The sequence below is a fragment of the Triturus cristatus genome, chromosome 10, assembly GCF_964204655.1.
Source record: "Triturus cristatus chromosome 10, aTriCri1.1, whole genome shotgun sequence".
Classification (NCBI taxonomy): Eukaryota; Metazoa; Chordata; class Amphibia; order Caudata; family Salamandridae; genus Triturus; species Triturus cristatus.
The window spans coordinates 984,191,791-984,219,703 of NC_140593.1; the positions used below are offsets into that span (position 1 = coordinate 984,191,791).

At 41.3% G+C, this 27,913-nt stretch overlaps 1 protein-coding gene across 6 annotated transcripts in view; it reads right to left on the reverse strand.

Annotated features, from left to right (window-relative positions):
• Nucleotides 1–27,913, reverse strand: part of DHRS7B (dehydrogenase/reductase 7B) — a 114,430-nt gene that overhangs the window by 58,478 nt on the left and 28,039 nt on the right. For all 6 annotated transcript variants that reach the window (XM_085628905.1, XM_085628907.1, XM_085628910.1 and 3 more), the window contains 2 exons: nt 24,387–24,562; nt 704–819 (listed from right to left, as the gene is read on the reverse strand). In XM_085628905.1, the coding sequence (XP_085485031.1) occupies nt 704–819; nt 24,387–24,562 (292 nt within the window). The remainder of the gene's footprint in view (nt 1–703; nt 820–24,386; nt 24,563–27,913) is intronic.

Here is a 27,913-nt window from a genome sequence, read left to right on the forward strand (position 1 = left end):
AGGTCTCTCTTTGTTTCTCTTTTTTCTTTCATTTCCTTGTTTCAGTCGGGTTATTGTATTTTGGTTTTGTCATTCTGTTGGGAATGCTCTTAGACGACTGATGAAGCATTCTGTAATTCAAGAACGTTATATTGGTACAGAGACATGTTGGTGGGCACTCTCACCATGTGTATTATCCAGCACAAACTATTGCGAAGCAAGTACTGAGGAACCTGGTCTGGCTCTGGAGGTGGCAGATCTCTGCTTGAGCATTGGCTATGCAGCACCCCTTTGGGTGTAACGTAATGTATAACGGTTAATCAGTTTCTTTCACTTGATCGTTTATATGGACGCTGAAAGCTGTATTTCAGTCCTGTATAGTTGATGCCATTGAATTATTTGCGATTTAGACTGTTTTGCTTCTATATATACGAATTGTACTATAAAACCTGCAAAATGACAATAAAGATATATATTTTTTTAAATGTCTCAGTCTCCCTTTCCCCATCTCCCTAGCTTTCTTTCTCCATCTTCCTCTTTCCTTCTCTCACTTGCTCCCTCTCTCTCTCCATCTCCCTCTTTCTCCATCTTTGCAGTACAAGCTTCAGATAGACAACTGCTTGGATCCACTGCAACAAAGCAGCAAAGGTTTCTAGGGCAGTACCACATATTTTGCAGATCATGTATTACAGAGACAGAACTCAAAACATTATTTTCCAATTACCTTTTCACTTTTATGCCCAGAGGAGGTAAGTTCCCGCACCAGGTCCTGCAACTTTTCAGCATCTCTGCCACAGAGAACCAATCGGGCACCTGCTTTATAGAACAGTTTGGCACATTCTGCAAAACAGGAAAACAGAAGAATTCACACTTATGAATTACATTTTCAATGTAAACAAATTTTTTGTAACAAAAATGCTACATAAATGTTTCAAATAATTTCTGTAAATGTCTTCTTGGGAAAAGACACAAAAAGAAAAATAAACAAAAGAAAATGTGTCCTAATTCCCAGATGGTTTCTATCAATATTATAAACAGTTTTGTCTATTAATACTCCACAAATGCTTTAGACTTACTAACAGTCACAAGATATACACATTACAAGTCTCTTATAATCTTTTTAAGGGCACACACCTGACTAATAATTCAGCAGTGCTCATTGACAGTTTGTTAATTGTATAATTCATTTCAAGTTATAACACTGCACATTATGTTTTTGCAAAATACTCCTGGCTTGATTTAAGACTGTGCAATCCTCAATACTAGTATTTACACACATCAATATTATTTCAAGGACTTCCCTTTTCCTCAAAAACTATTTCACCATTCTCATGTTTATAAACTGTATTTGCAAGAGTATTCAAGTGTAAAAGTACATGGCCAATGTTTCTTCTCCATATCAACAAACCAATGTAGCAGTCATGCGTCCTTAAACTGTTGGACCTAATGTGGTCACATGGACCAATCAAAACATGTTTATCATACATTATTGAGGATCATAAATAGTGATTATAAATCAGAACACAGCACTACAAAAATATAAACACAATTTTCAATAGGAAGCGTTTTCAACAGTCGTTCTTTAATTTTTCCAACTGTTCTGATAGTCATCGCTTCTTAATTCTTTTTTAGATCGTTTATGAAGTCAAGCAGGCATATATTCCTCTCTTAACCTGACAATCTAATTTAAATCATCAATACAAATCTCTTTCATTTGGACCATGCCTTTTCCCACAGGTCTACAGTACTCCACAGTACACGTCTACTAGGGCATTTCTACCGGTTCTGGTAATTTATGTTACTGAATTGAATACCAGACGGCAGTGTACTTTATCACCTTTCTTTTCTTTTTCGGTCCCGACGAAGTGCCAATTGACCCGTTAGGGGCAAACCAGGCACGAAACATGTTGACCATCCACACCTAGATTGCCCTTGAGGAACATTATTTCCACACATGGGCACACACACAGTTTTTAATTAGGCTAGAGCTACCTAGTTTATTAAAATTTGATTTAATAGGACTGCTCCATACATATTTTAATTATTTCACTCCCTTGTGCACTATCCAGCCCCCACACCCGCACGCACCTTTCGGCTTCTTCTTCAAAAGATCCCCGGTAAAGAGCCCCAGTTCCGGGAGCCCGTCAGGCATTGCAGCGCCGGCCTGAAGAGGGGCAAACGCCCAATGATGAAGCATGACACCTCTCGGGGTGTGTGAGGGCATCATGAAGAAAGACCTGTCTTTCCCCCACGTCCAGACAGGAACTGCACACCCCCTTTAGTTCCTGTCAAGCTTTGTCTCATAATGTGTGATGTCTGCCTTACATAATTTAATCCACATGGACATTTTAAAAGGTATTCAACAGTGGGCGTTTCGCATGCTGCAGAGTGTGTCACATACATTTTTTGCATGTAACTGGATGCTGTATATGATCACTTTAATTATGCAGTGACATTTGGAGCGGTTTAGACATGACTATGTTTTCTTAGTTCTTAATGTTAAATAACTTTGTGTTATTTGTGTTGATATATCAGCTTTTGTTTAAGGATTTGTTGTACATTCCTTTTGCAGCTGAATACAGCCGTTGGTTGGTTGATTAGTCAATTCATATTAGTCACTACCCCAATCAGTCTAAGGCCACCAGATCCCAGAATTCGTTCTCAAGCTTTAGTGATCACGCCATCCTCCAATTGCAACTAAATGTATTCCCAGAAAATCTTCCTTGTAAGCGAAATATTGGCACCCCTTTAGTAGCTAGAAGAAACGGAATACAGCTAAAGTGGGCCCACATAGACAAACTTAAACTGACCTTGGCTATCGTCCAAAGTACAAGGAGAAAGGTATCATTATGCCTAGAACCAGATACTGAGCCAGGTGAAATGTTAATGGCCTTTTGCAGCATTCTAGAGCAAGTAAAAACGTTGCTGACACGCCATAGAGGGTCAAAGCCAGAAGTAGGTAAAGGCTGGTTTAACTTGTCCTGTACCCAATCCAGGAAGGCACTGAGACACGCCCAAAAAACAAGCCCCAGACATCATGAACAAATAAAGGTATTAAGGGCCAAGTACAAGCTAGCTCGACGGAATAGAGAAAAGGATATGAAGAACGGAATCTGCGCAGATCTTGACCAGGCAGCCAGAACAGGCAACAGCCCGGAGTTCTGGAGAATAGGGAATGCTCTACATTTTAAAAACACTAAGGATCCCTCCCTTGATAGCAACGTAGGTGAGGAAGCATGGGTAACCCATTTTGGAGACATCTTTGCCCTTAGTAATTCTTCACGAATACCTTCTCTAACCATAGAAGAGTGTACCCCTACTGCCCTTTCTTTCTCACTAAATGAAGTGAAGGAAGGACTGGTCTCATGCATCCCAGGAAAAGCTCCAGGCCCAGACGGAGTACCTATCGACTTCTTCCAAGAAATATCAGACTTATGGGCCCCCTTGCTTACAAATGTTTTAAACACTATAGCTATCATAGGCCCCCCTACCTCGTGGTCCACAGGCGTCATCATCCCGATATATAAAAAAGGGGACAGGGCAGACCCCAAAAATTAGAGACCAATTTCCCTGCTAGATACCACCTCCAAATTGATGGGACGGCTTTTACTCTCCAAACTAGAGGGCTGGGCACAGGAGAATTATATACTAATGCAGGCCCAGTATGGGTTCCAGCAAGGAAGGGGTACTGTGGACCAGTGTTTAAATTTTGAAATGACCATAGAAAAATATGTCAGAATAAAGGGAGAAAAAATCTACATGGCTTTCATGGATTTGTCGGCGGCATTCGACTGCGTTGTCCATGAAAAGCTATGGAAGATATTGGAGGAGACAGGGGCTGATCATGCCATAATAAATGTTATCAGACAAATGTATACAAATGTAACGGCAATGGTCCGATACACCAATAATGGCGACTCCACACGCCCTTTTCAAGTTGCTAGAGGAGTAAGGCAAGGCTGTGTCCTTGTCCCTTTTCTCTTCTCCATCTACACAAATGGTGTTGAAAAAGCACTTATCAAGGCTTCTCGTGATGTCCCTATATTCGGTTACCAAGCCCTTCCTAACTTGGCATACGCGGACGACGCGGTATTGATAGCGAGGACAGGGCGCGGCCTCCAAAGCCTGATAAACACTTATATATCATTTATGGACTCCCTGGATTTAAGGGTCAACCACACCAAGTCCTTTGCCATCATAGCCGGGGCCTGGAAAAGCGATAAAACCCCCTATTTACATGTAGATGGAGAGAAAATGGAGGTGGTTGACACTTTTTCCTATTTGGGGGTCCTTTTTGATAAAGACTCATCCTGGCTAAAACTGGTGGAAGGTAGGAAGAGGGGAATGGAGAGAAGCCTCTCAGCAATAAAAGCTCTTGCACAGAAAATGGGTGTAAGACCACTGATTCCCCTAAAAAACATTTATCAAGCCAAGGTTAAGGCGGCAGCAACTTATGCGGCGTGATTATGGGGTCGGGTAACATCAAATATCTTCCAAACTACTGAAAATATTGATTTCAAGTCTTTGGTGGGCCTTCCCTCCTCTTCTTCAAACCATACCTTACATCAGGAACTGGACCTCCCGTATATACAAGATGCAATCCAATTGGCCCCAATACTTTTTTGGCACTCAATTTGGTGCAGGGAAACAGTGCCACTCACACAACTTATACTAAGGGATTGTTTAAGCATGGAGAAAAGTAGAAATTCACTGTGGCTCGGCTATGTAGAATCAGTCTTTAAGGAGCTTGGCCTCCATGGTCTATTTAAGGAATCCTTAACGTGCAGAAGGGTCTCAAAGAAAAAGGTCTCCCGTATCTTTATTGCACAGGTGGACTATAAGAAGAAGGACCACTACAAAGGAAAAGCTGCAGTCGTCACCTACCACCGGAACCCGCCACTGTCAGAGAGAGGGTTTTACTATCTAGCAGATGTCACCATTCCTCAGCACAGATTTATACTGTTGAGGTTCCGCATGAACGCGATTCCTTTAATGCTAGGATACCCTGAGAAAAAGTATAACCATGCGGAGCTCAGCTTATGTCCATGTGACTACCTCTCAAGACAAACTGAACGGCATCTGGTTTTATTTTGTAGGCTCTACAAGCAAGAGAGGTATCAGTTTCTTAAGCCCCTTTTAAAGCAGAAGAATATTAGGCAGTGTCGAGTTGCGCTCTTCTTTTTAAAATCATTACCCGACTTTTTAACATGTTTTTCACGAGATTCTTTTCTTTGTGCCTGTATGAGAAAAAGGAAGAGGGGGACGCCTTGTATTTAAGGGCCTTGGGAAAGTTATCCCTACTGCATCTCAGAGAGTGGCTCACATAAGGCCGAGGTTAAACGGGTGCCTATATTATATTATTATCCTCTTATTTTTTTTTTATTCTTATACAAGGGACATGAAGTATTTTATGGACATGAAATTGTTACTTTGTATTTACTCTGTGCCTTTATGATCTTTTTAAACTGATCGAATAAAGAAATGAATGAATGATTAGTCAATTCCTTAAGGCTTTCATCATATACAAAGATAACCACCTTTCCCCAACATATAGATTAATGTGGTTTTCAGAACTGGGAAGTCTGCTGTAGGTTTCTAATGAGAAAGGTTTTCTGAATATATATCTAGAATAATTTACTCACTAAAGCAGATGGAAAAGGAATTCGGTATGTTTGGTTCAGGGCAGGAAAACCTTTCTACTGCAGTTGTTAAGTCTACATTTGGGCAGGTATAAGAGGTGTTGTGAGCTAAAGATAAGTTTTCAAGAAGGTCTGTTGTGATTTTGCCTAAGCAGGGCATGGTATTTAGGAGCAACAGTCTTGTGATTCTCACAATCTATTTATTTTGTAAGCAGACTCTAGCTTCAGCAGTCAGCTAGTATAGTTTCTTAAGCCCTTTGGAGAGGTTTTTCATTTTCCAAAGAACTAAATTAAATTAGGCTCAAGCATTTTGGGGTGAGGCACACACATTTTCACTGTATACATCTGCTGACTATTTCTACATATAGCTCAAATGACAATTTTGGAAGGCACACATCACAAAGGATGTATATGTATAAATCAAATTTCTACGTAGAACACCCGCAAGTAAAATGTCATACTTCCATAGTCTTTGGCTCCAAATGCAGAAAATACTCGGGGGACAACAAGGGATTACACACTATAATTGTGCTGAAACACACACCTGTACATTGCACTTGCATGCCTTAAAACTATACATAAAAGTACTGTCTCATACGCTATCTTTTACCAGTTCACCTATGCACACACTGGTCTTGTTTAATAAGGTAGTCGTGTTATGGATACATCTAGGGCCTGCATTTTGAAAGAAAGGCTGTTGGAGACAACATATATCGGAGTATAGCTGATGAATGCAAACTGGCATACCCAACTTCACGTGAAAACTTTGGTAATCAGCTGTGCATGGAATTGAAGATTCTTTTTTAAGATTTTGGAATGACTGTTAGAAAGCATTACAAATACTTGCTAAGCTCTCTTGACAGTGCATGGTTTTCAAAGAAATAAATGATCATATACATTTTTATTTATTTCTTTGCAGAAACTGATAATGATGACTTGCACTTTTCATATGACATTATTATGCATTTTTGTGATGCCGTGCATTTTCACAAACATAAACAACTGCCCATAAATAGGAGAAAAAACAACCAAATATTATTTTTGTTTCTTTGCAACTGCTAATGGTGACAACTATCCCGTTACACACAACACTATAACAGGCTTATTGCTAAGGTTATAGTTAAATGGTCAAGTTTTATAATCATAGGCGACAGTCAAGCCTTGTAGCCTTTGGCGACACTTTTAAAAAAAGAAATCACACATGTTTGCTGGGTTATATCTGTCATCAATAAATTATAGGCACCCAGAGATAGGATGTTTTTTTTAAAATTTCATATTCCCACTACTCACAAAGTGAATGGCTTACTGCAGGCACTGATGCAATACGTCTCTTGCTGCTGCGCCATGTGTTGATGTAATCACGTTACTATGTGGCGTCAATGCAAGTTGGGTGGCACCACGCAAGATGCAAAAAGCTTCACTGTATTTAATGCTCAAAAGTTCTATGGTAGCTCCATTAGCGGGGATAAGAGCACTTGGAAGTTTAGGTGCATAGTCGGTGCATCCTCCAAAGAGGGTACCCCGCGGTACTTTACCAATGAGCAGATACTCATGATTTTGCTTAAATCAACTGAACTGAATATTGCCATATATATCCAACAAGGTGTGATAAGGAGGACACCACAGCCCTGAAATATTTTGGATAGGGGGAAGCCGAGCCTCCATGTGTTTAATGTTTTTGTCAACTTATAGAGTGTATATGTATAGAGTCTCTATCTGAAGAGGCACTCATGATAAACAGAGAGGATGTGGCTTAACAGCCAGAGCTGCCATCTTTGGAACGGGGTTCAAGCCTCGGTGTCGGCTCAACATCCTGTGTTTCTGTGCAAATCACTTAATCTTGATGTGCCTACAAAAAATGAATGTGTTCTTGTGTAATGCAATTGGTGCTCATGTAAAGTGGGTGAATACTTTTGGGTCGAGTTTACGCTATATAAAACTGCAACAAAAAAAGGCTAATTATTCTGAATGAACAAGTTGGTTGGCAATTATCATTGTCTCGAGCATGAATGATGTTGAAAATCGGGTTATTGGTTGAGGGGGTGAACCCCTACACAAGCAGCAGCCACAATCTCTGTCAGGGTGAAACACAAGTAAACCCCAAATTAGCCTGTGCATAACCCTCTGGGAGCTTGCCACAAAGCAGCCACGCTTAACTTAGAGGTTGTGTGTTAAGTATTTATGCAACACTTCAAACAGTAAAAGTGAGAACACAATACATGAAAAACCCCACACCAATTTAGAACAATAGAATTAAATGTCATAGAGTAATTGTGACCATATTCCAACCAGTAGAATTGGAGATTTGCAACTTTAAAGTTTTGAGTAAATATAGAGTCTAGAAGCACAAAGCGCCAACTGTGGTTAACTGGTCGCGTCGGACCAGGACAAAGTCACAAGTTCAGGCCGCCTGCGATGGAGTGCGGGCCAGATACAGGGACAAAGTTAGGGCAGATGAACACGAGTACCTCAAATCCTGGTTGCGTAGTGATGCGAAGTCCCGCGTCAAGGATGAGGCAAGGTTCTTGCGTAGAGATGCATCGGACAGTGGCGGTTCCAAGGGACTGAGGAGTCAATGCGAAGTCCATGTGTGGAGATGCATCACACAGCCGTGGTTCTGTGGAGCTGCGGTGGCGATTCGATGTCCTGCCTGGGGATGTATTGCGCAGAAGCGGTTCCAAGGAGCTGTGGTGGTGATGCGATGTCCTGTTTGGAGATGTATTACGCAGCGGCGGTTCTGAAGGGCTGCAAAGTCCTATATTTGGGATGCGTAATGCAGTGGTTCCGATTAGAGTCTTGCGAGGTGATGCATCATGCTGTATCGGTTCTGCTGGAACCACAGATGGACTAGCAGAAGACCTTCAGACCCACTTTCAAAGGTCCAGGACTAGGGTGGCATCACTTGGGGGGACAGGACTCACTGTTGACAGAGTCCAGGTACTGGTTTCAAAGTTGTTGGAGTATGTTCTGTCCCTGGGCCTCTTCTCAGGAGGCCAGCCAACTGGCCCTCCTTGAAGAATCACTCTGGTGGTCCCAGGTTCAAGATACAGAATAGCAGCCGTTCTTGCAATATGCCACAACAGTCCTTCTGAGTCTTCCATAGTACAGAGGTGAACTGAAGAGTTGGGTCCATGGGTCTAATATTTATACCTGGTGCCCACTTTGAAGTTGGAAAAGGTTCTGGAGGTTTCTACCCCCAGAGGTGCTTGGAACTTCCTGCCTCTTTGCCCTGGCCCCAGATTGCCCGGGGTAACAATGGAATAGTGGCAAAACCTTTGTGAGGGGGCTTTGGTAGAGCCTTTGTGAAGTACAAGTGTGGTAGGTGACAGCTCCTCCCCCTCATCAAGTCAGAGATGACCCATCCTGCCAACACTAATGGACCCTTTGTTTCACTGGCTCAAAGCAACACACAAAGACCAACTGCCAGATACACATAGTCATGTGACGCAGTAAACTGGCTGCAGGTCCAAAATGGTTGGGACTAGAAAACGCGCTAGAAGCGCCATTTTCAGAACTGTGACTAAAAATCCAACTTTACAATTAAAGAGGGTTTGAAATTACAATGCTTTAGACACTGAACTCAATATTCCTGCTACCTATTGAAAATGATCACTTATTAAATCTAATAAGCAAACCCAATGTTATCTTACGTGAGAGTTAGGCCTTGCAGTAGTGAAAAACGAATTTAAGAGTTAATGCAGTTCATCCTGCCTTGGGCTGGTAAAGACCTACCCTATGGGTGATTTGTATGTTCTAAAAATGAAGGTTTAGACCTGACATAAGCATTATCTTGCCAGGTTGAAATGGCAGTTTAGAACCACACAGACAGGCTGCAATGGTAGGCATGAGATATGTTTAGAGGGCTACTTAAGTGGGTGGCACAATCAGTGCTGCAGGCCCACTAATAACATTTAATTTACATGCCCTAGGTATATGTAATACCCCTTTACTAGGGACTTAAATTGAATGGGCCAATTGATGTAAGACAATTTCACCATGTATAAGGTAGAGAGCACAAGCACGTTAGCACTAGTTAGCAGTGGCAAAGTTCGCAGAGTCCTAAAAGCCATCAAAAAACGGGGTTAGAAAACTGGAGTTTGAAGGCAATACGTTTGGGAATGACCCTGCAGAAAGGGCCAAGTTCTACAAGTGTGCTGAGTCCACAGGTGCTAACACAAACAATTGGTGATTGTGATATATAGCAGTCCTACCAATATAATTCATTTGATGGACATTAAAGTATCTAATATTTCCATAATGTCTTTCAGGTCCAAAGAAATGACGTTCAGTATGATCCTTACCCATTAATGTGTGGATTTGACAAAACATGTATGCTTGTGGGCCCTACTATTTATATGCTGAAAAGTTTAGCTCAGGGTATATGAAATAGGTCACGAGGAATGCCAGAGACCCCTGGGGCAATAGGGTAAGAAACATGTTGGCTCTGAACAATTTTGCACTTATTGGGTGATTGCTTCTTGCAAAGTCCTTTTTTCTCATTTTAATATTACTGTAGATAGTGAATAAAATGAAAGATTACAAGATTAAAATTACCACTCAATGGCTAACTACAGGTGATTTGAATATTTAACAAAAGTATCATCCGGTCTAAAAATAAAAATACACAAAAAAGACTCTGGTGTACCTCAAGCTTTGGGGTTCCTTGAACATCAAAAAAGATCTCCAAAAAAGCTCCTTGTAGGTATTGCACACTCCACACAAAGCGGAGCGCGACCTGATGATGAAGCATCCACCTTAGTGGGTGAGGGTCAGTGCATCCTATAAATTATACTCTTTGGGTCTTTGACATCGAGTGGCTCGGGTAAATTTACCTTTTTTGAGTATACTTTCAGGAACGTCACACCATTTTTTACACTGACTACCAGATTCCACAACTATATTTCTCTTTCAAAGTTTAGAATTTCTGTTAGAAATCGTCACACAAACTTGCTATCCTCCACTAGGTAGTGCACGGCTTTCATGTGTAAGCTTGACCAGTGTCACTTCATCGGTATTTCAGTCTAGCTGGCACTGATGATGTTTCATGAAGTAAAACCTGTGTCACTTGAACCACACACCAAAGCTTCAGGGGGGTGGTAAATGTGGCACTACATCTTTTAACCAAAAAACCGATGTAACATGACCACAAAAGAAAGCACAGGCATCTCTTATAAAGACTGAACATCATCAATCATGTCCACATTTTGAGCATGCAGTTGCAGAAGTTGATAAAAGCCAATAGGCATCTCGTTGTTAACACTAAACAGTAGCTTGAAGCTAATCTTGGTGATTTATATTAAAACACAGGGCAGCTAGCCGAATACTGCTACTTTATTGGGACACTAACTCCTTTTAAAAGCAATTCTTTAAAAGCAAGCTACGTTAGGAATCATTTTACACGGCAATGAGAATTATTTTACCTTTTAGAAAAAATAAATCAGTTGGTTGCCAGGTTAGCTATAGACTTTTCCCCACATGGCTTAGCTATCTACAGACATGGCCACTTGTCGTTGCTGGCCAAATACTTACTACAGAGGCAGTAGCCATCGACCTTGCAGAAGGTTTAACATAATGCTTTGTGATATGGCTGATTATGGCAACAAGAAAAATTGTAGTTAGTGGAACTACAATATAAACTGAAGCTTCCAGAGTAGTCTGTAGCCCAGAGCCTAAAAAACTATTACAACATGTAAAGCAACCAGGGGACAGTAACGGGACTGCAAAGAGGAAGGTAAACAGATGCTACAAGAAGAAACCGTTTTTCTAACCCCCAGAAATCCATCATTGGGTGTCAGTAGGTGAGGCTGAGCTAGCAAGTGCTTCCCGAGCTAGGGTCAGGGGGGAGAAGACAGAAAACTGCTGAACTTAAAGTGTCACAGGACAGGTTTCAAATGTTTGGAGGACCAAGACTAATAAAGGTGCAGGTGAAACTTTAGTGGTGAGCCATGATGGGTATGGGGGATATTTATTGTCACATACTGGACATGGGGCTTTAACTGACAGAAGTGTGTGGGTTTTGCAAGCACTCTTTCTAGTTCCACAGAAAGTGGGGAGAATTTAACATCTAAGTACTACATTTTCATGACCAGGCAGACTGTAATGGTAACGGAGCACGTGGAGACATCCAGAGAAATGGCTCCCTGCCATAAAGGCCCTTCGGCATCTGGGTATCAAATGTTTCAGATGTCATTCTATTTGATACAGTATCTTTCACACTGTTCTACGTAGAGGATGTGTTTTTTTAGCGGCATTGTCTCTCAATGTCAGAGGCTTCCTGTCCAATTACATGGCCCTTCACGAGTGCTCTCCTTAATGGTCATGATGGCATGATGCCTTTGATCTATTCTTATGTAGAGGAAAAAAGGATAACAAACCTAAGAGGGATCCCCATTATGTCTCAAAGGCGGAGACCAAGAACGTCATACTCACGGGCACCGCCCAGCTATAGCCCCCTTGCTGCACTGACTTCTTAAAGCTGGCGGAATAAACAGACATTTTACAAAAGGTTTTGACTCACTGAGTCAGCAATGGTAATCCATATGTTAACCTTACCGCCTCAGCACTTAAGAGAAAAATCCTGCTGCACAGGGAAAATGCTACAAAGAGAAAAATCAGCAGTGAAATCGTGATTTAACATGCCACAACACTCACTCTGGTCAATGTACACTGAGGAAAAAATTATGGAAGAAATGACTATTTCCTAACAGATAATAGTTATTAAACATACATTAACGCAATTATAGTAAGCAAAACTCACAAGATTCCTGGCAGCACATTCCATAATGAATAGCTGTGGGTTTCCATACATTTTTGCCTGCCCTTGAATTTATAAAGAATTACAAGAAAACCTCTAGAAAAGTTCAATTGTTACATTTGAATAGGAGTAATCAAACATACCTCGGCACTTCCACATAAGAAAATGTATCAAGTCTTCAATTTCAAATGTGTAAATGAAATGGAACTACATTCTCACCTTTACAATTTTTTGGATCCTTCAACAAGAAAATATATTTCCCCCAGGAAAAAACCCCTTCCCCTACACACCACCAGTTCCATCGTCAAGGAGGATTTTTCTTGCCATCTGCAAATTTTCTACCGGAAACAGCATGAGCATGTTTGTGGATACCCACATAATACTCAGTGTTCACCTACTTTTGCAGCAGCTCGGCCCTGTAGTGACAATAACCTACACTTGTGAGCAGATTTGCATACTTTGAAATCTGTAGTGCTAGTATCATTTTACAGTTGCTGCATTCCTGTCATGCACTAATGTTCCTTGTATGTTAAATTCTATATTCTAATTCCACATTCTGAGATGCTGTGAGGCCTGTGGGCAGTTGATGAGGTGTTTCTGGAATCATAGACACTGTAGCAGATCTCATTTAGGCAGTCTGTTTTCATTCCTTGACTGTGGTTAGCCTTTCCTTTATCTCTATTAGAAAGTCTGAAGTTCCTAGATCACACACAAAAAGGTCAGATAACATCATGGCCGACAACCCTGCAGGCTGACAAGTATTTTGTTTATTTTAATGGGTGAAGCCATAACAAGATGGACCCATTCAGTGTAAGCTTATTTTTTACTAAGATGGAGGATTAATGTCAACATGCTGGTGGACCTGACACATTTTGTGCCATATTAGTTTAGACTTAGTGAGGATCCTCTGTCTCCAAACCTAGTTTTGCTTTGTAAACAGGAGATTAAATCAGTGGTCAAATGGTATATAAACCCCTGCATTTGAACATTTATTAGAAGAGGTCTTTGTGCCAGAACTGTCACAAGAGGTCAGGCCAGATTGCCCAGCCTCTTACTCTCTATCGGAGAGTTGATTCCAGAAGCCGTGCAGAAGGTGTCCTACACCTAGAGCAAATATTATGGTTACAGAGGTCAGGTAATGAAAAGCTGCATCCAGCTATTCAATGCTATGCTGTGCGATCCATACTAAGAAACTTGTAAAGCTATTTAATGCTTCATCCAAGTTTTAGCATAGTACTTAGAAATAGCTTGAGGGTGTTAGGATCTCAGAAACTCGGTAACAGTGTTAGAAGTATTTATCTTGTTTTCGCTGACCACTGCATGCTTATCTGCATTCATTTTTGCATTCTGAATGGTTACCATACACATTTTATGCACTAGACCGAGGATTTCAAAATAAACATTTTTAACTACGTGTCGCCAATTCTTAGTGCTGTCTTTGAGTATGTTATTCATAACAACATTTTTTGGGGTGATTTCACTGTGTCCCTTAACTCATCCAGAAGGAATGATAGCAACTGTGCGTAGGTTTGCACAGCGGGCTCATGTTGGGGCTGAGGCCTTACCAGCTTTCTGATTCAATAGCGGGTTATTGAACTTACTCTTTGCATCAGACCATTTGAAATGATACCACTGCAGCTCCGTTGACCACAAGATTTTATATCACCGGAGATCTGCACACCAGTCCATGTTTGCTAATAAAGAACAGCAAAAGTACACGCTGCATGTATACTTTGAGAAGCACTACTACAGTTTGGTGATGACCATAATTCAAAATGCAGCCTTAGACAAGCAAGGAATAAAGGACCTATATAAGAGGAATTACAAAAAAGTCAGGAATTCAGGACATCACCAAAACACTGTTCATCAGCATTTATTATAAGGGAACATGAGGACACACAACAACTAAACACTTTGTTTGCCATTCTGGTAACTTAATTGCATCATTCTGCCTCCACTTTGTTTAAATCGGCGTCTCTATTCCAAAAGACTCCCTGTAGGTTAGGAACCGTTGTGAGTAGAACCTTGAGCGTGAGATAAAGTGCTAGGTCAACGTGTACTTCACATACCCTAGCGCATAGTGTCACCAACAAGGTCATCCATCTGTGACACTGCATGAGAGATGTTTTGGAGGCCTTGCCGTTGAGCACTGGAGTAATAGGAAGAGCTCGAAAACAACGCTTACAACAAATGAAGTACTCAAACTTGACACTTCCAACAAATTACAATTTGTGGAAACAATTTCCAGTGTGAATGTGTAATAAATAGCCAATACCAGTGAACTGTGGAAGCAAGTCACCTATACAGTGTTTTAATACTAACTTTACTTGTAGGAAAAAAAAAACCTTTGACCAAACAGAGAGATACAAAAACGACTAAGAATAGTACATTGAGTCATTCTGCAAGTTAAATATATTCTCTTATACATACACTCGCCATGTGCGTAGCACAGTTAATAAATTTAGGACCACCTCAAACATTCCTCCCTTCCCATACTGAAACAGTCATGTATGGGGAGAAATGGAGGGAATATTTCATTGATTACACCAGTACATTCCAAGATCAAGATATGGAACAAAGAAAAACATCTTGCTGCCCTGTTCAGGAACAGATGGAATATAGGTCTAGGGTAAAAACCAAGAAAAAAACACAACTGCAGGTCAAGGAGACGTTCTCAGGAAGGATTTAGAGGATCTTAAGAATTCCTATACTTACACAGTATGCTTAGCAATAGACTACTACAAGAGTTTTCAAACGAGGCAGGAGACAAATGAGAACACAGATTTGTTTCTGCTTTAAAAAATCAGCTTTAACTTGTTGATTTAGAAACCTTTAACAAGAGCTTATGAGGGATCACATCATCATGCATACGAATAATCCTAATATTCAGGATAGATAATGGGTAAATGCTGAAACTTCTCTTAAAGATATGATAACCATTGTACGTGAAAATTAGTTAATGGGTAGATGTTCCAAAGCGGTGCTAGAGAAAATGGAGGGAATGAAATTTGTAAGTAAGATGAAGTAAAACAAAAGTGGAAGACGTGGACAAAAATCCAATTGAGGACAATATAAATATGATGGAGATGTTTAGAGACAGGAACGGCACAAGATAGGACGGAGATGCACATGGTAGGTGATACAGATGAGGACGTACAGACAATTTGGCTTACAGCAGAAAATGTCCTGCACTTGAAGTCCTCAGGATGTGGAGTAACTAGTCATTTAGTAAGAGTATGCGGCAGGAAAAAGAAAGTGTAACAAAAGCACAACTGTCTAGTACAAGTAGTTCAGAATCATAAGAAAGAAGTGAGCAGAATGTGTTTTGCGTATGTGAGAAGATACTGCGGGGATAAATGGCATAGTGAAGAAACAAAATATGTGCGCGATGAAGATAGGGAATCAAAATTTAAATCTTTGCGTATTCAGGCTCTCCTTATATTATTGTTAATAATTATGTCCAGAAGAAGAGAGTTGTAGGAAAACTTGGTGAAGTTTTACTACTCTCTGACATCATACTAGAGTGCTTCAGGGGAGATCAATGCTAGGGCTAAGACAACTAACTTTCGAATTTAAGAAAAGAAGAGAGGAAGGAAAACAGTGTGTGGCTGTTACAGGATCATCAGTACTTGGTTGGATGAATCAGGGGGCATTAGATATAGTATTGGATCCCGAAAGCCTGGAATAGGTTTTAATTGTAGGGACGCGCAGGGAAACTGGAATAGGAATGAGGAGGCAGTTGCCAAGGAAAAATGGGAAAACTGAGGCGTTTTCATAGGGGATAATTTAAAAGGTAAAGGCAGTTCCATTCATTCATAAGGTGAAGAGTGTTCTGGTTAAAATTAGGGAGGATTTGACACAAGAGTTATACAAATTACAGGAAGCTGCTATAGAGCGAGCAGAGTCATCTGAATGGGTTTATCTCCTAGTGCTGGCCAGACAAACAAACAGCAAGGTGAGGCTGTGCATCAACTTAAGAGATTTCAACAATAATAATCTTTCAGACAAGTTTCTCTTGCCGAAGATAGATGAGATGTTCTCAAAAACAAAGCACATCCACTAGTTTCCCACAATTGACTAAGCAGTCGCTTATGATCAGGTGCCCCTCCATCCTAAACACAGGAATTTCCCAACCTTCATTACTTCCTTAGGATGTTTCCAAATTAACAGAGTATCTCTTGGACTAGCGTTACCTGGTCCAGTATTTTAAAAGGGGACGGCTGAACTGTTTAAAGCCCAAGCAGGAGAAGTTTCTTTAAGGATAACCTCCTTTTGATGGCAAAGAAGGAGTATGATGTGAGGCTGAAGCAGGAGTTGAGAGTTTTAGAAAATAAGTGACTGCCACCTGGATAAAACAACTATAAATCTGACTTGAACATTATGACTTATGTGGGACATGAGATCGGACAACATGGAATCAGGGTAAAGAGAGAGCTAGTTGAGGAGATTAAAGAAAGATCTTGCGCCGTCAAAGATTAAATGATACAAGGGCCCTGCAGAATTGTATTCAAAGTTTGGAAATTATTTTGCCATGAAAACGTATTTCATCAGGCTACGGCCAAAGAGCAAAGTAAGTGGTCAGGAGTCTCAAATCGATGTTTGCAGTGCAAAAGATGAAATAAGCAGTGACCCACCACTGAGAGGTTTTGATACAAAAGGATAAATGTATTATATTTGTGGATGCCTGTGGGAGGGGCTTAGGAGCTACTCTCACCCTCAGAACATTCTTACTCCCACAGAAGAGAAACATTCTGTTAGAGAGAGAGAGAGAGAGAGAGAGAGAGAGAGAGAGAGAGAGAGAGAGAGAGATGCAGGTGTACGCAGTCTTGAGCTCTTAGGACCTTTGGTGAAGGGTTTACCTACAGTGTTATGTTCAGAAAAGAAGCCATTAACAAAGCTTCTCAGCACCAGTGATTCGTAAAGCTCTTCTCGAAGTGTGGCTTGGATGTCAAAGCGACTGCAAGATTATATTTATGCTGTACAGTATGTAACAGGGGGGAAGAACAACGTTGTGGATTTTTCGGACTACATGCCCTGCCTTATCTGCTATAAAAGTTCCAATGAATGACTGGCAAATGTACTGTGTGGAGTTGAGGGCAGTCAGCAATTGTGACTGCCGTAAAATCCCCTTGATATGTTTGCCAGTCAGGAGCTGATGAGGATGGGCAGCTAAAAAAACATATTGAGGAACGGTGGCTAGGAAAGAAGGGAATTGGAAAGGATTTATAAGAGTTTTGGGAGGTGAAGAATATATATAGGATGTTTTGTTGATGAGAGCTGGATATACAGACTCCCAGAGAGTTTGAGACATTGGGCACTATATGTGTTTTACTAAGGGTGCAAGGGTCTTGTTAAAAAAGAAGAAAGGAATTAGAGGCCAGGTTTAGCTAAAGGCATTCAGAAGATTAGACAGTGCATCACATCTGAAAAAGCCAAAATAACTTTGAGACCATCATGGGGCCCGTGGTGTGTCCCAATATGCCGTTGGAAAAGATATACATAGATATGATGGATCTTGTGCAAGACATTGGGGTAATAAGGTACTAGAGAAGATGGATGGCAAGGTGCATAATGTAGAAGGTAGATTTCTACTACAAAAATCCTGCCATAATGACAGAATCAAGTGTGTGAAAATAAAAAGAGGACAATCCACATTTTGTAAATTACAGATGAGAATTTGCACATGTAAATGCTGTTTGCGGATCTAAGTAAAACTCAGAGGCGCAAATACCTCTGTGAATCAGGCCCACTGTGTTAAGTGACAGAATAAAACACTGAAATAAAAGTTTTGTGCAAAAATAAGCTGAAGGGTGGAGTCCTGTGTTTAGGAATCCTAATAACACAGGGCCTTATTCTTAATGCTTCCTGCCTTAGTATGTGCAACTGAAGGGTAAGTCAAGAGTAAGTCACACCTACTCATGTACGCATGTTTTTGTACTGGGCCTGGCGAGTGAAACATAATAGGAGAGGCAAGGTGTCACTGAGCTGTGGTTTGGAGCTGTGGAGCTCCCAGGCTGCCACTCAGAGAAATGCAGAATTTTCTCCATGAGTTGCAGTGTCACAATGGAAACTGATTCCTGTAATCATCTCTATCTTTAAAGGGTTTGCGCAACAACGCTGTTCCACACACTTTCAAATCCATTTTAATGTCCAATGTTTTAATTATGCGTTTATGCTTTAACTGAAAAAGAAAATATAATGTTGCATTTAGAAAGGCTTTTAAAAATAATTTTAGTTTTTATCTCTGTTGATAAAGATCCCCCGGGATACCCACATATGTTGAGATATTCACGGTTTACGAATACTATCCTGTGATGGAGAATTTGTGATGGAAAATAAAGCATTACACAACATGTTGCACTATATTTCATCATACATTTTAGCTGGAGTTAATGGGTCCAAATCGGAGGACTTCACCAGAAATGTTTTGCTTGGACTGTTTATGGTGAATGGTAGGGGAAACTAGAGTAGGCCAATGAGGAAACAGAATGATGGTCAATAGGAGCTTGGTGAAAAATAAAGTGCGGACAGTTAAACAGGAAGAATAGTTGAACAGAGAGCATTGGTAGAAGGATAACAAACCCAAAAAAGAAAGGCTGGAGTCTGACTGATAAATTACATATAGCATATGTAGCAAGATGCCAAGACCTCACAATCCTATTACAACTCAGTTGTCAGCAGTCTTCCTGTTGTGTTCCTCAGAAATTATGAATGCCTCCATAAGAGAGTGGATCCGGCTTTAGTACATATCTTACTTTATGTGTGCTGATCAGCTGACATGTCACTTTTTGCTCTCAAGAGTCAGACTCGCTCTTCTCAGTACAGGAAAAGCAGCAACACTCGAAGGCTTTGCAATTATTTAACTGATACTCAGGAGAGCAGCCACCCCTGAAATCAACCTGTCTGCAAAACAGCTGTGCTCTTCTTATCCTCCTACACTGGCTATTTTGAGAGAAGGGGTTACGCTGATCTGCGTCAATGCTTGTTGCTACTGCTGGAATTGAAGATCAGATCGAAATTTTGGTATGGCACATTTCCTTATTTTGTTTCCAAGTGACACAATGTCGTTTGGTCCACTTGCACCCTTTGGCTTACATTATTCAATTAAAAGTGTAAGTGACTGTTTTAAATTGAAGCCTGAGCAACACTGTGCCTAAATAAACAAATACATTGTGGAAATTCACAGATTTAACTAAAAGGCATATGTGTTTCCAGGACTGGACTGGATTGGTTTGGTGTCTGCAACGCGCACCTCTCTGTCTTTTTAAAATCCCCTCTCCTGGAGAGAGAATTTGTAAAACAATTTCCAATCTATCAATCTATTAATATCAAGAATGTGGGGTATGATTATTGCAATAAAAATACAAAACACTGTCCAGAACAAACAAAGACCAACCTCATGCAAATCAGCATAGCGTGCTGTGCCAAAGAACTCAAGCTGACACTGCGTTGGTGTGGCCCAACAAGGGAAGAAAATGACCCAATTGGCAAATTAAAGATGAACTGTAATGTAGCAAAGTATGTAGCAGTGAATAAAATTAAGTCAAGTATTCCACCTATCAATCTTTTATTTTTCCCAGTCGTGGGTCCTGTAATCACAGTGCTGTAGAACTCACAGTGCATGCCACTGATGATGTCGACAAGGCTAAAACCACTTTAGTTTCCCTTCCATGGGGACATGACCTCACATTTTAGACCAGATTACTTCTACTGAGGCAGGACCAAACCCGATGGCATATGTCTGGTGCCTGTCGGTAATGGCACAACGAGGAAAAACAATGGACCTGGATGTAGCCCAGAGTAAATACCAATGTCGGAGATTAAATTAAGCCTTGTATTTGTCATTTTTTATTTTTTCTCATGAGACCATTAGTGTTATGACCTCAACACAGAGGTAATAAAAGTTGCCATGTAAGGTCATCAATTACAGCACATGGATTTTACTCATTAAGTGGATTCCGGTATTACGGGAACTAGAACTCAAATAGGAGATTGGCATGAAATATTTCTCTGAAACTGCTAGGACTTTTTAATATGTTACAAAACAATATGATAGGTTATTGAGATTATAATATTGAAAATATCTATGCAGAACATAGCAAACTTAAATAACAGTGATTGTTATCTCCCATCTTACAACTACACAACTACCCAGAAGCTTAGATGAAATGAAAAGCTGAAAACCGACGGTGGGGAGGGGAAGAGGGAGGTTTTAAATTCACAGCATTTATCACTAAGACCAGCAATGTTGAAAACCAAATTTTGGCCCAAGGCAAGCAATGGTCCTGTTGATGGAGATATAATCAAAATGACAAACTAAAGGTGACCTGTAGGGCCCATGTTCCTGAACCAAGTATTGCAGATGTCCATGTTCTCCAGGCCTTTTTTTGCTAGTAGTTTTTTACAGCAAAAAACATAAATCTAATGAGCACGATATTGAAGTCACAGCATGTGTTTCCCAACATTGGCTTTCTGTAAAATAAATTCTATATTCCACTATGGACAAAACTGCTAGCAAACAGGCTAAACTTGTGACTCCCCCTTATTTTGATAGGGATTATCTCCAAGAAAAGGTTTGTCTGTCTGCAGATGGAAGGAGTTTGTCATCCAGGGAACAATCTGTTAAAACAAGAGGGCCTATAACAGTAGTATACTTCTTTTTACAAGTGTGGGCCCCGTTAAAAGGGTTGTCACCCTCTCGAGGAATACCATATAGCTCAGTGTGCAAATACATTTTCAAAATTAACATAATACTACACCTTGTACTGCTGAGGTAACCATTTTATGACCTTTTGGTCAGCGTGGAATCTACCTCAATGTAAGGTAACTTGTCATCCACACACATAATTCCAACTGATGCTTGGGCAAGCACCGGCTCTCATTTTTCCAAAGATAAGAGTTCAATTATTTGGTCTATGACAGACAAGATGGAACATTTGTACCAGACACAGAAACCGGGAATGGGCACACAGTAAGTCCAATATATTAGATGGAGGACAAGAGCAAATAACAGCTGAAACAAACCATACCGGCTTCAACAGAGGATGGTGCTACGACGAGCCTAGAGCTGACCTGGAATCCGGTCCAGGCATCTGGATGTGGTTGAACAAACACAGGGAGGACTATATAAGAAATGCAGCAAGAGACAGCACAACCAACAATTCCAGATAGGGAATTAAGGGGAACAAAGGGCACCGTAAAGAGGACAACAACAAACAGTAAAGGAATGTAAACCGAGTGCTAACTAAACAAGATTCGAAAGCCAATGCAGCCACATAAAACGCTGCCAGAAGAGGACTGAGTTCCCACAAGGACTAAATAGGACTCTATCCCTCTTGACATGGAAATAATTCAATCCCAGGAAGGGTGTACATGAGGGTCGCTAACAGTTTGTGGACTATTAATATAGTAGGTCGCACACTGCTCGTCATACCAGCAAATAGCCCCATAGAACTCTGGATCCACCCCACATACCTACCTGCTCCCTGCTGACGAGAGGCAATTACCTCGAAACACGTGTCCAGGGATGGCATTATAGTGACATACTCGTGGCATAGGCGTACTCACCGTTGCCACTACATTATCCAGAGTTCTATGGGGCTATTTGCTGGTATGACGAGCAGTGTGCGACCTACTATGTTAATTATTTAGGCTCTCTCGAGCGATTTGGGCTGACGAGCCTTGGTTCCGCACCTGCGTGCCGTTAGAGGTATTTCACCTTTAATATTTTGGCAGTCTACTTGGCACCCCACATACCTACCTGCTCCCTGCTGACGAGAGGCAATTACCTCGAAACACGTGTCCAGGGATGGCATTATAGTGACATACTCGTGGCATAGGCGTACTCACCGTTGCCACTACATTATCCAGAGTTCTATGGGGCTATTTGCTGGTATGACGAGCAGTGTGCGACCTACTATGTTAATTATTTAAGCTCTCTCGAGCGATTTGGGCTGACGAGCCTTGGTTCCGCACCTGCGCGCCGTTAGAGGTATTTCACCTTTAATATTTTGGCAGTCTACTTGGCACCCCACATACCTACCTGCTCCCTGCTGACGAGAGGCAATTACCTCGAAACACGTGTCCAGGGATGGCATTATAGTGACATACTCGTGGCATAGGCGTACTCACCTTTGCCACTACATTATCCAGAGTTCTATGGGGCTATTTGCTGGTATGACGAGCAGTGTGCGACCTACTATGTTAATTGTTTGTGGACTATTGATCATGTCTCTGCCTCCCTCGACCTCTTCTCGACCCGTTTTCCCGCACTTGTGGATCTACTGTCTCACCTGAATCTTGGCAGAGAGCTACCACAACAACAAGAGTCTGACACTTAGGAATCTTTGAAAGTGATGTCCTATGTTTTAGCCACTACAGGGGAACTGATAAAAGTGAACACTTAGCACAATGGGCCTTCAGGATGACCACAAATGGCGACAGATGTGTGGGGAGCTGACTCATGGTGATCTGCATCAAGGGAAAGGTTTCTCCTCCCGTGAAGCACAACAGTTGTCCCTAGAGTGCCAAAACAAAGTACTTGATTAGTGGATCATATCATGGTCCACAGACATGGATAGCAGCCTCCTCATTTGGGAGTAGTACAAGCCAGAGTGGAAGATGTCCTGCTTTTGTCCACCAGAGGCAGAAGTCTATAGTAAAGGACCAGGACTGCCTTCTCTCTAGGTGGCAATGTGTTGCAAATTGGTCCTCAAAAGGACCATGGTGGAGGGAATCCAAGGTGATAGTTTGCACATTCTTTTCTCAACATAACCCTGCACAGAGTGCGGAACCATCCTCTCGTAAATGGAACCTGGCTGAAGGGCTAGGCTGGCTATGATTTCTTCTGCTTTCAAAAACTTATGAAACACTACACAGTTACAAGATGCTAATTTTACCCAAGATGCAATTCATACCAAAACACAAATTAATGATATGAAACACCATAAAGAAACCCGATAGTACTGGATTGGTGTTATTCTTTTCTTTCACCCAGCAATACTAAAAATTCAATGTCACATCTTAACGTTCAACCGAATCAATAAGTCTCTGAAATAAAAAGAACTAACCTCATGTTCTGACAACACCAACATTGAAACCTCAGGCTGTCAAAGGAGCGTGGATACAAGCACAGACCATTTCTAATTAAAGTTAAGGAGAACTCACAAAATGTGGAGAGAGAGATGACCCCATGTTCAGATTTAATAACATTTTTCACTGCCAGCTATTTGCACATTTCAAGGCCCAAGGTTTTCCTAAAAATATTGTTTGGATATCATTAAAAACACATTGCCATCATTTTCCTTGCATTGCATCCTTTGCCACAAACTCGCTATAAAATAATAAATGTTTACACATTCAAGCCACAAATGCAAGCATATATTTTTTGGACAAGATTACTCAAAATGTGTTTTTCTCAGACAACTTTCTCAGAAAAAAATATAACTGATTCCCTTGTGCATCCAAGATCTGGGGAGGTGTCTCTTGATGTTGGGGCTCCCAAATCATTGGTCACTAGAATGAGCGTTGGTGGCCTATGATTTCACCACATATGTGATACACACTGTCTTGAAGGGCACTTCACACTTGGTGTCCAGTTACATATTATCATCCTCTTCCCATCACAACCTGGTTTCTGTAGACAGGACCAACTGCACCCTGTACACTTGCAGAGTCCAAAGCAGCTCCAGGATTTGTGGATCCATGCGAGAGTTTCTGGGTATCTACATAAGAAGAATTTACAAACAAAGTGTCTTACTGGTTATCATGAAACAATGACATGTACTAGGCCCTCCTGAACACACACTTGACAGCTCTGCCAAAACTGTACTGTCCTATTATGCCAGCATAAATATGAGATACTTCTGCTGCAATACAAGTGTTCCCCGTAAAGTAATTTACGTTTCCTTAGAGCTTGGTCTGGGCTTTAAGAAATACCTAAAATAAAATACATCATAATACACAAGTTTCATGATGCTTAAGCAGACAAGTATTCAGATTGAAAATTAACATACCTTTTCCTAGACCCGAAGTCGCTCCAGTTATCACCACCACTGCGTCTTGTATATACGCTCTGGTCCGCAGCCTCTGAAGCAGTTTGTAGAGGCCAAAGACACCCACACTCCCCAGCAGCAGTGGGATAATTGCCACTGAGGTGATATCCATTATTTTCCACTTACTAACACTTCTCCTGCAGAAATTTGTCAAAGTCAAATAATAACATTGTTACAATTGGGATTTAGGTTATTTCACAATCTTTTAACTGTTTAGTAGCATTTAAGAGGCAGTTTCCAGTTATCTTAATTGATAAAATATTATCAGATATTCATCAGGAAATTGACTTTTCTATTCTTGGTAAAAAAAAAATGTTTTGCTGTTTCCTAACAGAAAAGGTACAAAATCATAAATGACGACATCTTCTATTCATACTCAACAATAGAGGAGGGGAATGAATCCCCCATTTGCTAGAGCTGTTCAACTCTTTCCTCAGGTTTAGAATTTGGACGGATTTGCTTGCAGATCACAAAGACAGCTGCCCTTCCTTTAAAAGCCAACATCTCTAATGCACTGTTTATTGTACCTGAGAATTTCCTAAAAAGGAAAAGACCAATCTGAGGGATTGCCTTTCCAACGGTACATCCCTTTTTAGGACTGGATTAACATCCCAGCTCTCACCAAATCTTAAGTGAGCAACAGAAAAAGAGCTTTAAGAAACACCACAGACTGGGCACGGAGTCCACCCAGTCCCTGTCCTGACCTTCTCCCCCCCTTGATACTCCTATGGATCGGTAGGGTCCCCCTTCTAGGGGAGCACATGCTGCTGTTTTCGATTGTGGGTTGCCTTGTGGTTTGATTTTTTGTTGTTGTTATTTATGTTAAAAAGAAACCGTTATGTGGGGTCCGGATGGTGTGGCCATCAACGCTGCTAACTCCTGTACGTTTCCCTTTGCCGCAGCATGCGTTCTACTGTGTGTATCATATGCTCCTCTTGTTTGCTAGCGGCCGGCCTGAAGGTTGTAGGCCCATCTTTGTATATTCTTTGAACTTTGTAATAAACGGTTTAAAAAAAAAAAAAAAAAAAAAAAAAAACACCACAGAGGGAAGAGATTTAGCTCCACCCAAGTGTTGATTACCTTGCATACAGACTTTCATTGGGGCAAAGTTACATGTGTCCACTGGCAAAGAGTGTGTGTATAACACTTTTTGTGTTGCAGGCAAGCTTAGCCACCACACAGCAGGACTGAGTTGGTTATGGTGACAAGTCGTTCATCAAGGCAACAGTCCTGTTCTGTTTTTTATGAAAAGTTACAACAAAGGTAGTTATGAGAAAGACAGTAAGTCTGGCTTATTTATTTTGAAAGTCATATGTTACATTTAATAGTCTTCAAGGTTGGACAGTCATTGCATTGAGTTACAGATGTAGGCAGATATGTTGTTACATAGAATCTCAGACATTACCTTAGGAGGCCAGACATTTGTGTAAATGACCCACTTTTACAAAACCTGGGATTCGATCTGTTCTTTGAGAATCTATGCCCTGTCGTTTTAGGAGGGGTTTTATTTAGGGTTCCTTGTGCTCATTAAGGCAGGCCTGAATGTTTTATAGTAACTAACCAATTGTAAATGCTATAGGCCTGAATGTTTTATTAGGAAAGTTTATGTCAGATGCCATAGGTTGGATTTGTTTATTATGAGAAATTACAACAAAGGCTGTAGAACAATTTATATATCATGAAAATTATATGTTACAGCCAACGGCCCTTTAAGAGTGAATTGATATTACAGTGTATTACATGGAATCTCACAGATTACTGTAGCAAGCAAAGCTTTGTTGTTGGTTACTTCTTTTGATAAACCCTCACGGTAAAAGATCTGCACAGTGATAATCCTTGCTAGACCCTCATGGGAGGGTCTGGTAGGTGGCCTGATGACATATGCACAGTCACCTGAAAATAAGTGACTTTCAGTGTCTGAGCTGACTGTCACTCTTTTAGCATTCCCTTTTTTTCTTTTATAGCATATATAGCGCCAGATTGGGGCATTTGGTCGTGCTTGACCGGGGCAAAGTCAAAGTTTGAGGCCGACTGCGATGGAGCCCTGGTCGGATACACTAAGAGGGAGGCCTCAGTCAAAATTTTACCTTCGCTCTTAGAAACTTTTCTGGAGGATTTTCTCTCTACGTCGATCTGGCCTCTCCAGTAGGCTGGATTTGCAGCGGCTTTGTTGGTTTGGTTCAGCGGGAGCCAGCGGTCAGGTCCTGGAAGTTTTGAGCTCCAGACCTTTTAGAGGGACAAACCTGAAATTCAGGCCAGGTCGCGGTTAGACGTAGTTGGCTTGACTCTCGACGTCGGGTCAGTCCACTTGTGGAGCTTTTTCCCAAAAGTTCTCAAAAATTCGCCCAACTTCAGGAGGTGGTTCCTGAAGTTCCTTTTGGAGGTTCAAAGTGTCCACAAACAAAATCTAAGGTTCCAGAGTCTCAGAGTTGCTCCTTGGAAGTTGGGACTGCAGTTCTCACAATATACCTGGCCAAATCCTTTTAAGTCCAGCTGATGGTGGTCATATGGGTTCTTCTTGCAGGAGATGATGATGAAGGTGGAACTCTTTTAACCTGTTGCTTTCAAGAAGTCATCTCCTTCTCTTTTTGGAAGCAAGGCAAAGTCCTTAGTGCTGTAGTTTCTTAAGTGAGCAGTAGATGCAGCCATTTGGAGTGCAGTCCTCTTGGTGCATGCTAGGGTTCCAGAAGGGCCGTCCTTCTCCCCCTTGTAGTTTCAGGCAGCAGATCTGAGTTGCCATGGAGCTCTCACATATGTATCGAATGTTCTAGGCACCCCTGACTTATGGGGTGCAGGGTGCCACCCAAAAGCATGACAGCTTCCTCCCAAGTGTGGCACACTCTTGTCCCACAAAGCACTGTACTTTAACATTCAAGCCGGAGAATTCCTCTCCTTGGGAGTAATACCTGGCAACGCCACCCTACTAGTGTGGCTCATTTTCCTTAACACTCCCCTTCCAGACCACTTGCAAATTCCATTCCTGGGGCTCCCATCTGGCTGGGGGTACAGGTAGAGGGGGTAGGGTAGGCTGGCATTCCTTACCATCCTGTTCTCTTTGAAGCCCAGTTTGTGCACCCAGCCCCCTTCCTGGTCTGTTCTCTGCAGCTGCAAAGCTCCCTCCATCAGACAAACTCTGTCTCTTTGCAGGCCACTTATCACCTCATGAAAGCAGTTTGGCTAAGTCTGCTAAGGGCTGGTCAATCGGGAGAGGCTGCTAGATGGCACAATTTTGGCTCACAGAAAAGAAAGTTCCATAACTTATTTTCTGTATTAGTTATGGGAAATTCAACAGTGGCAAGTTGTTGGATTTATCATTACAAATCGTTTAAGTCCTTGAAATATTATTTTAGCTCACTCCAGTCGCTAGTTACACTGTATTACAGTATTCTCATGTTAACCTACGGAGCTAAAAGACTACAATGGAGGGAAAATGAAATTGGTAGTCTTTGCCTCACCAGGGCACATAAAACATATTTTAAAATGTCACT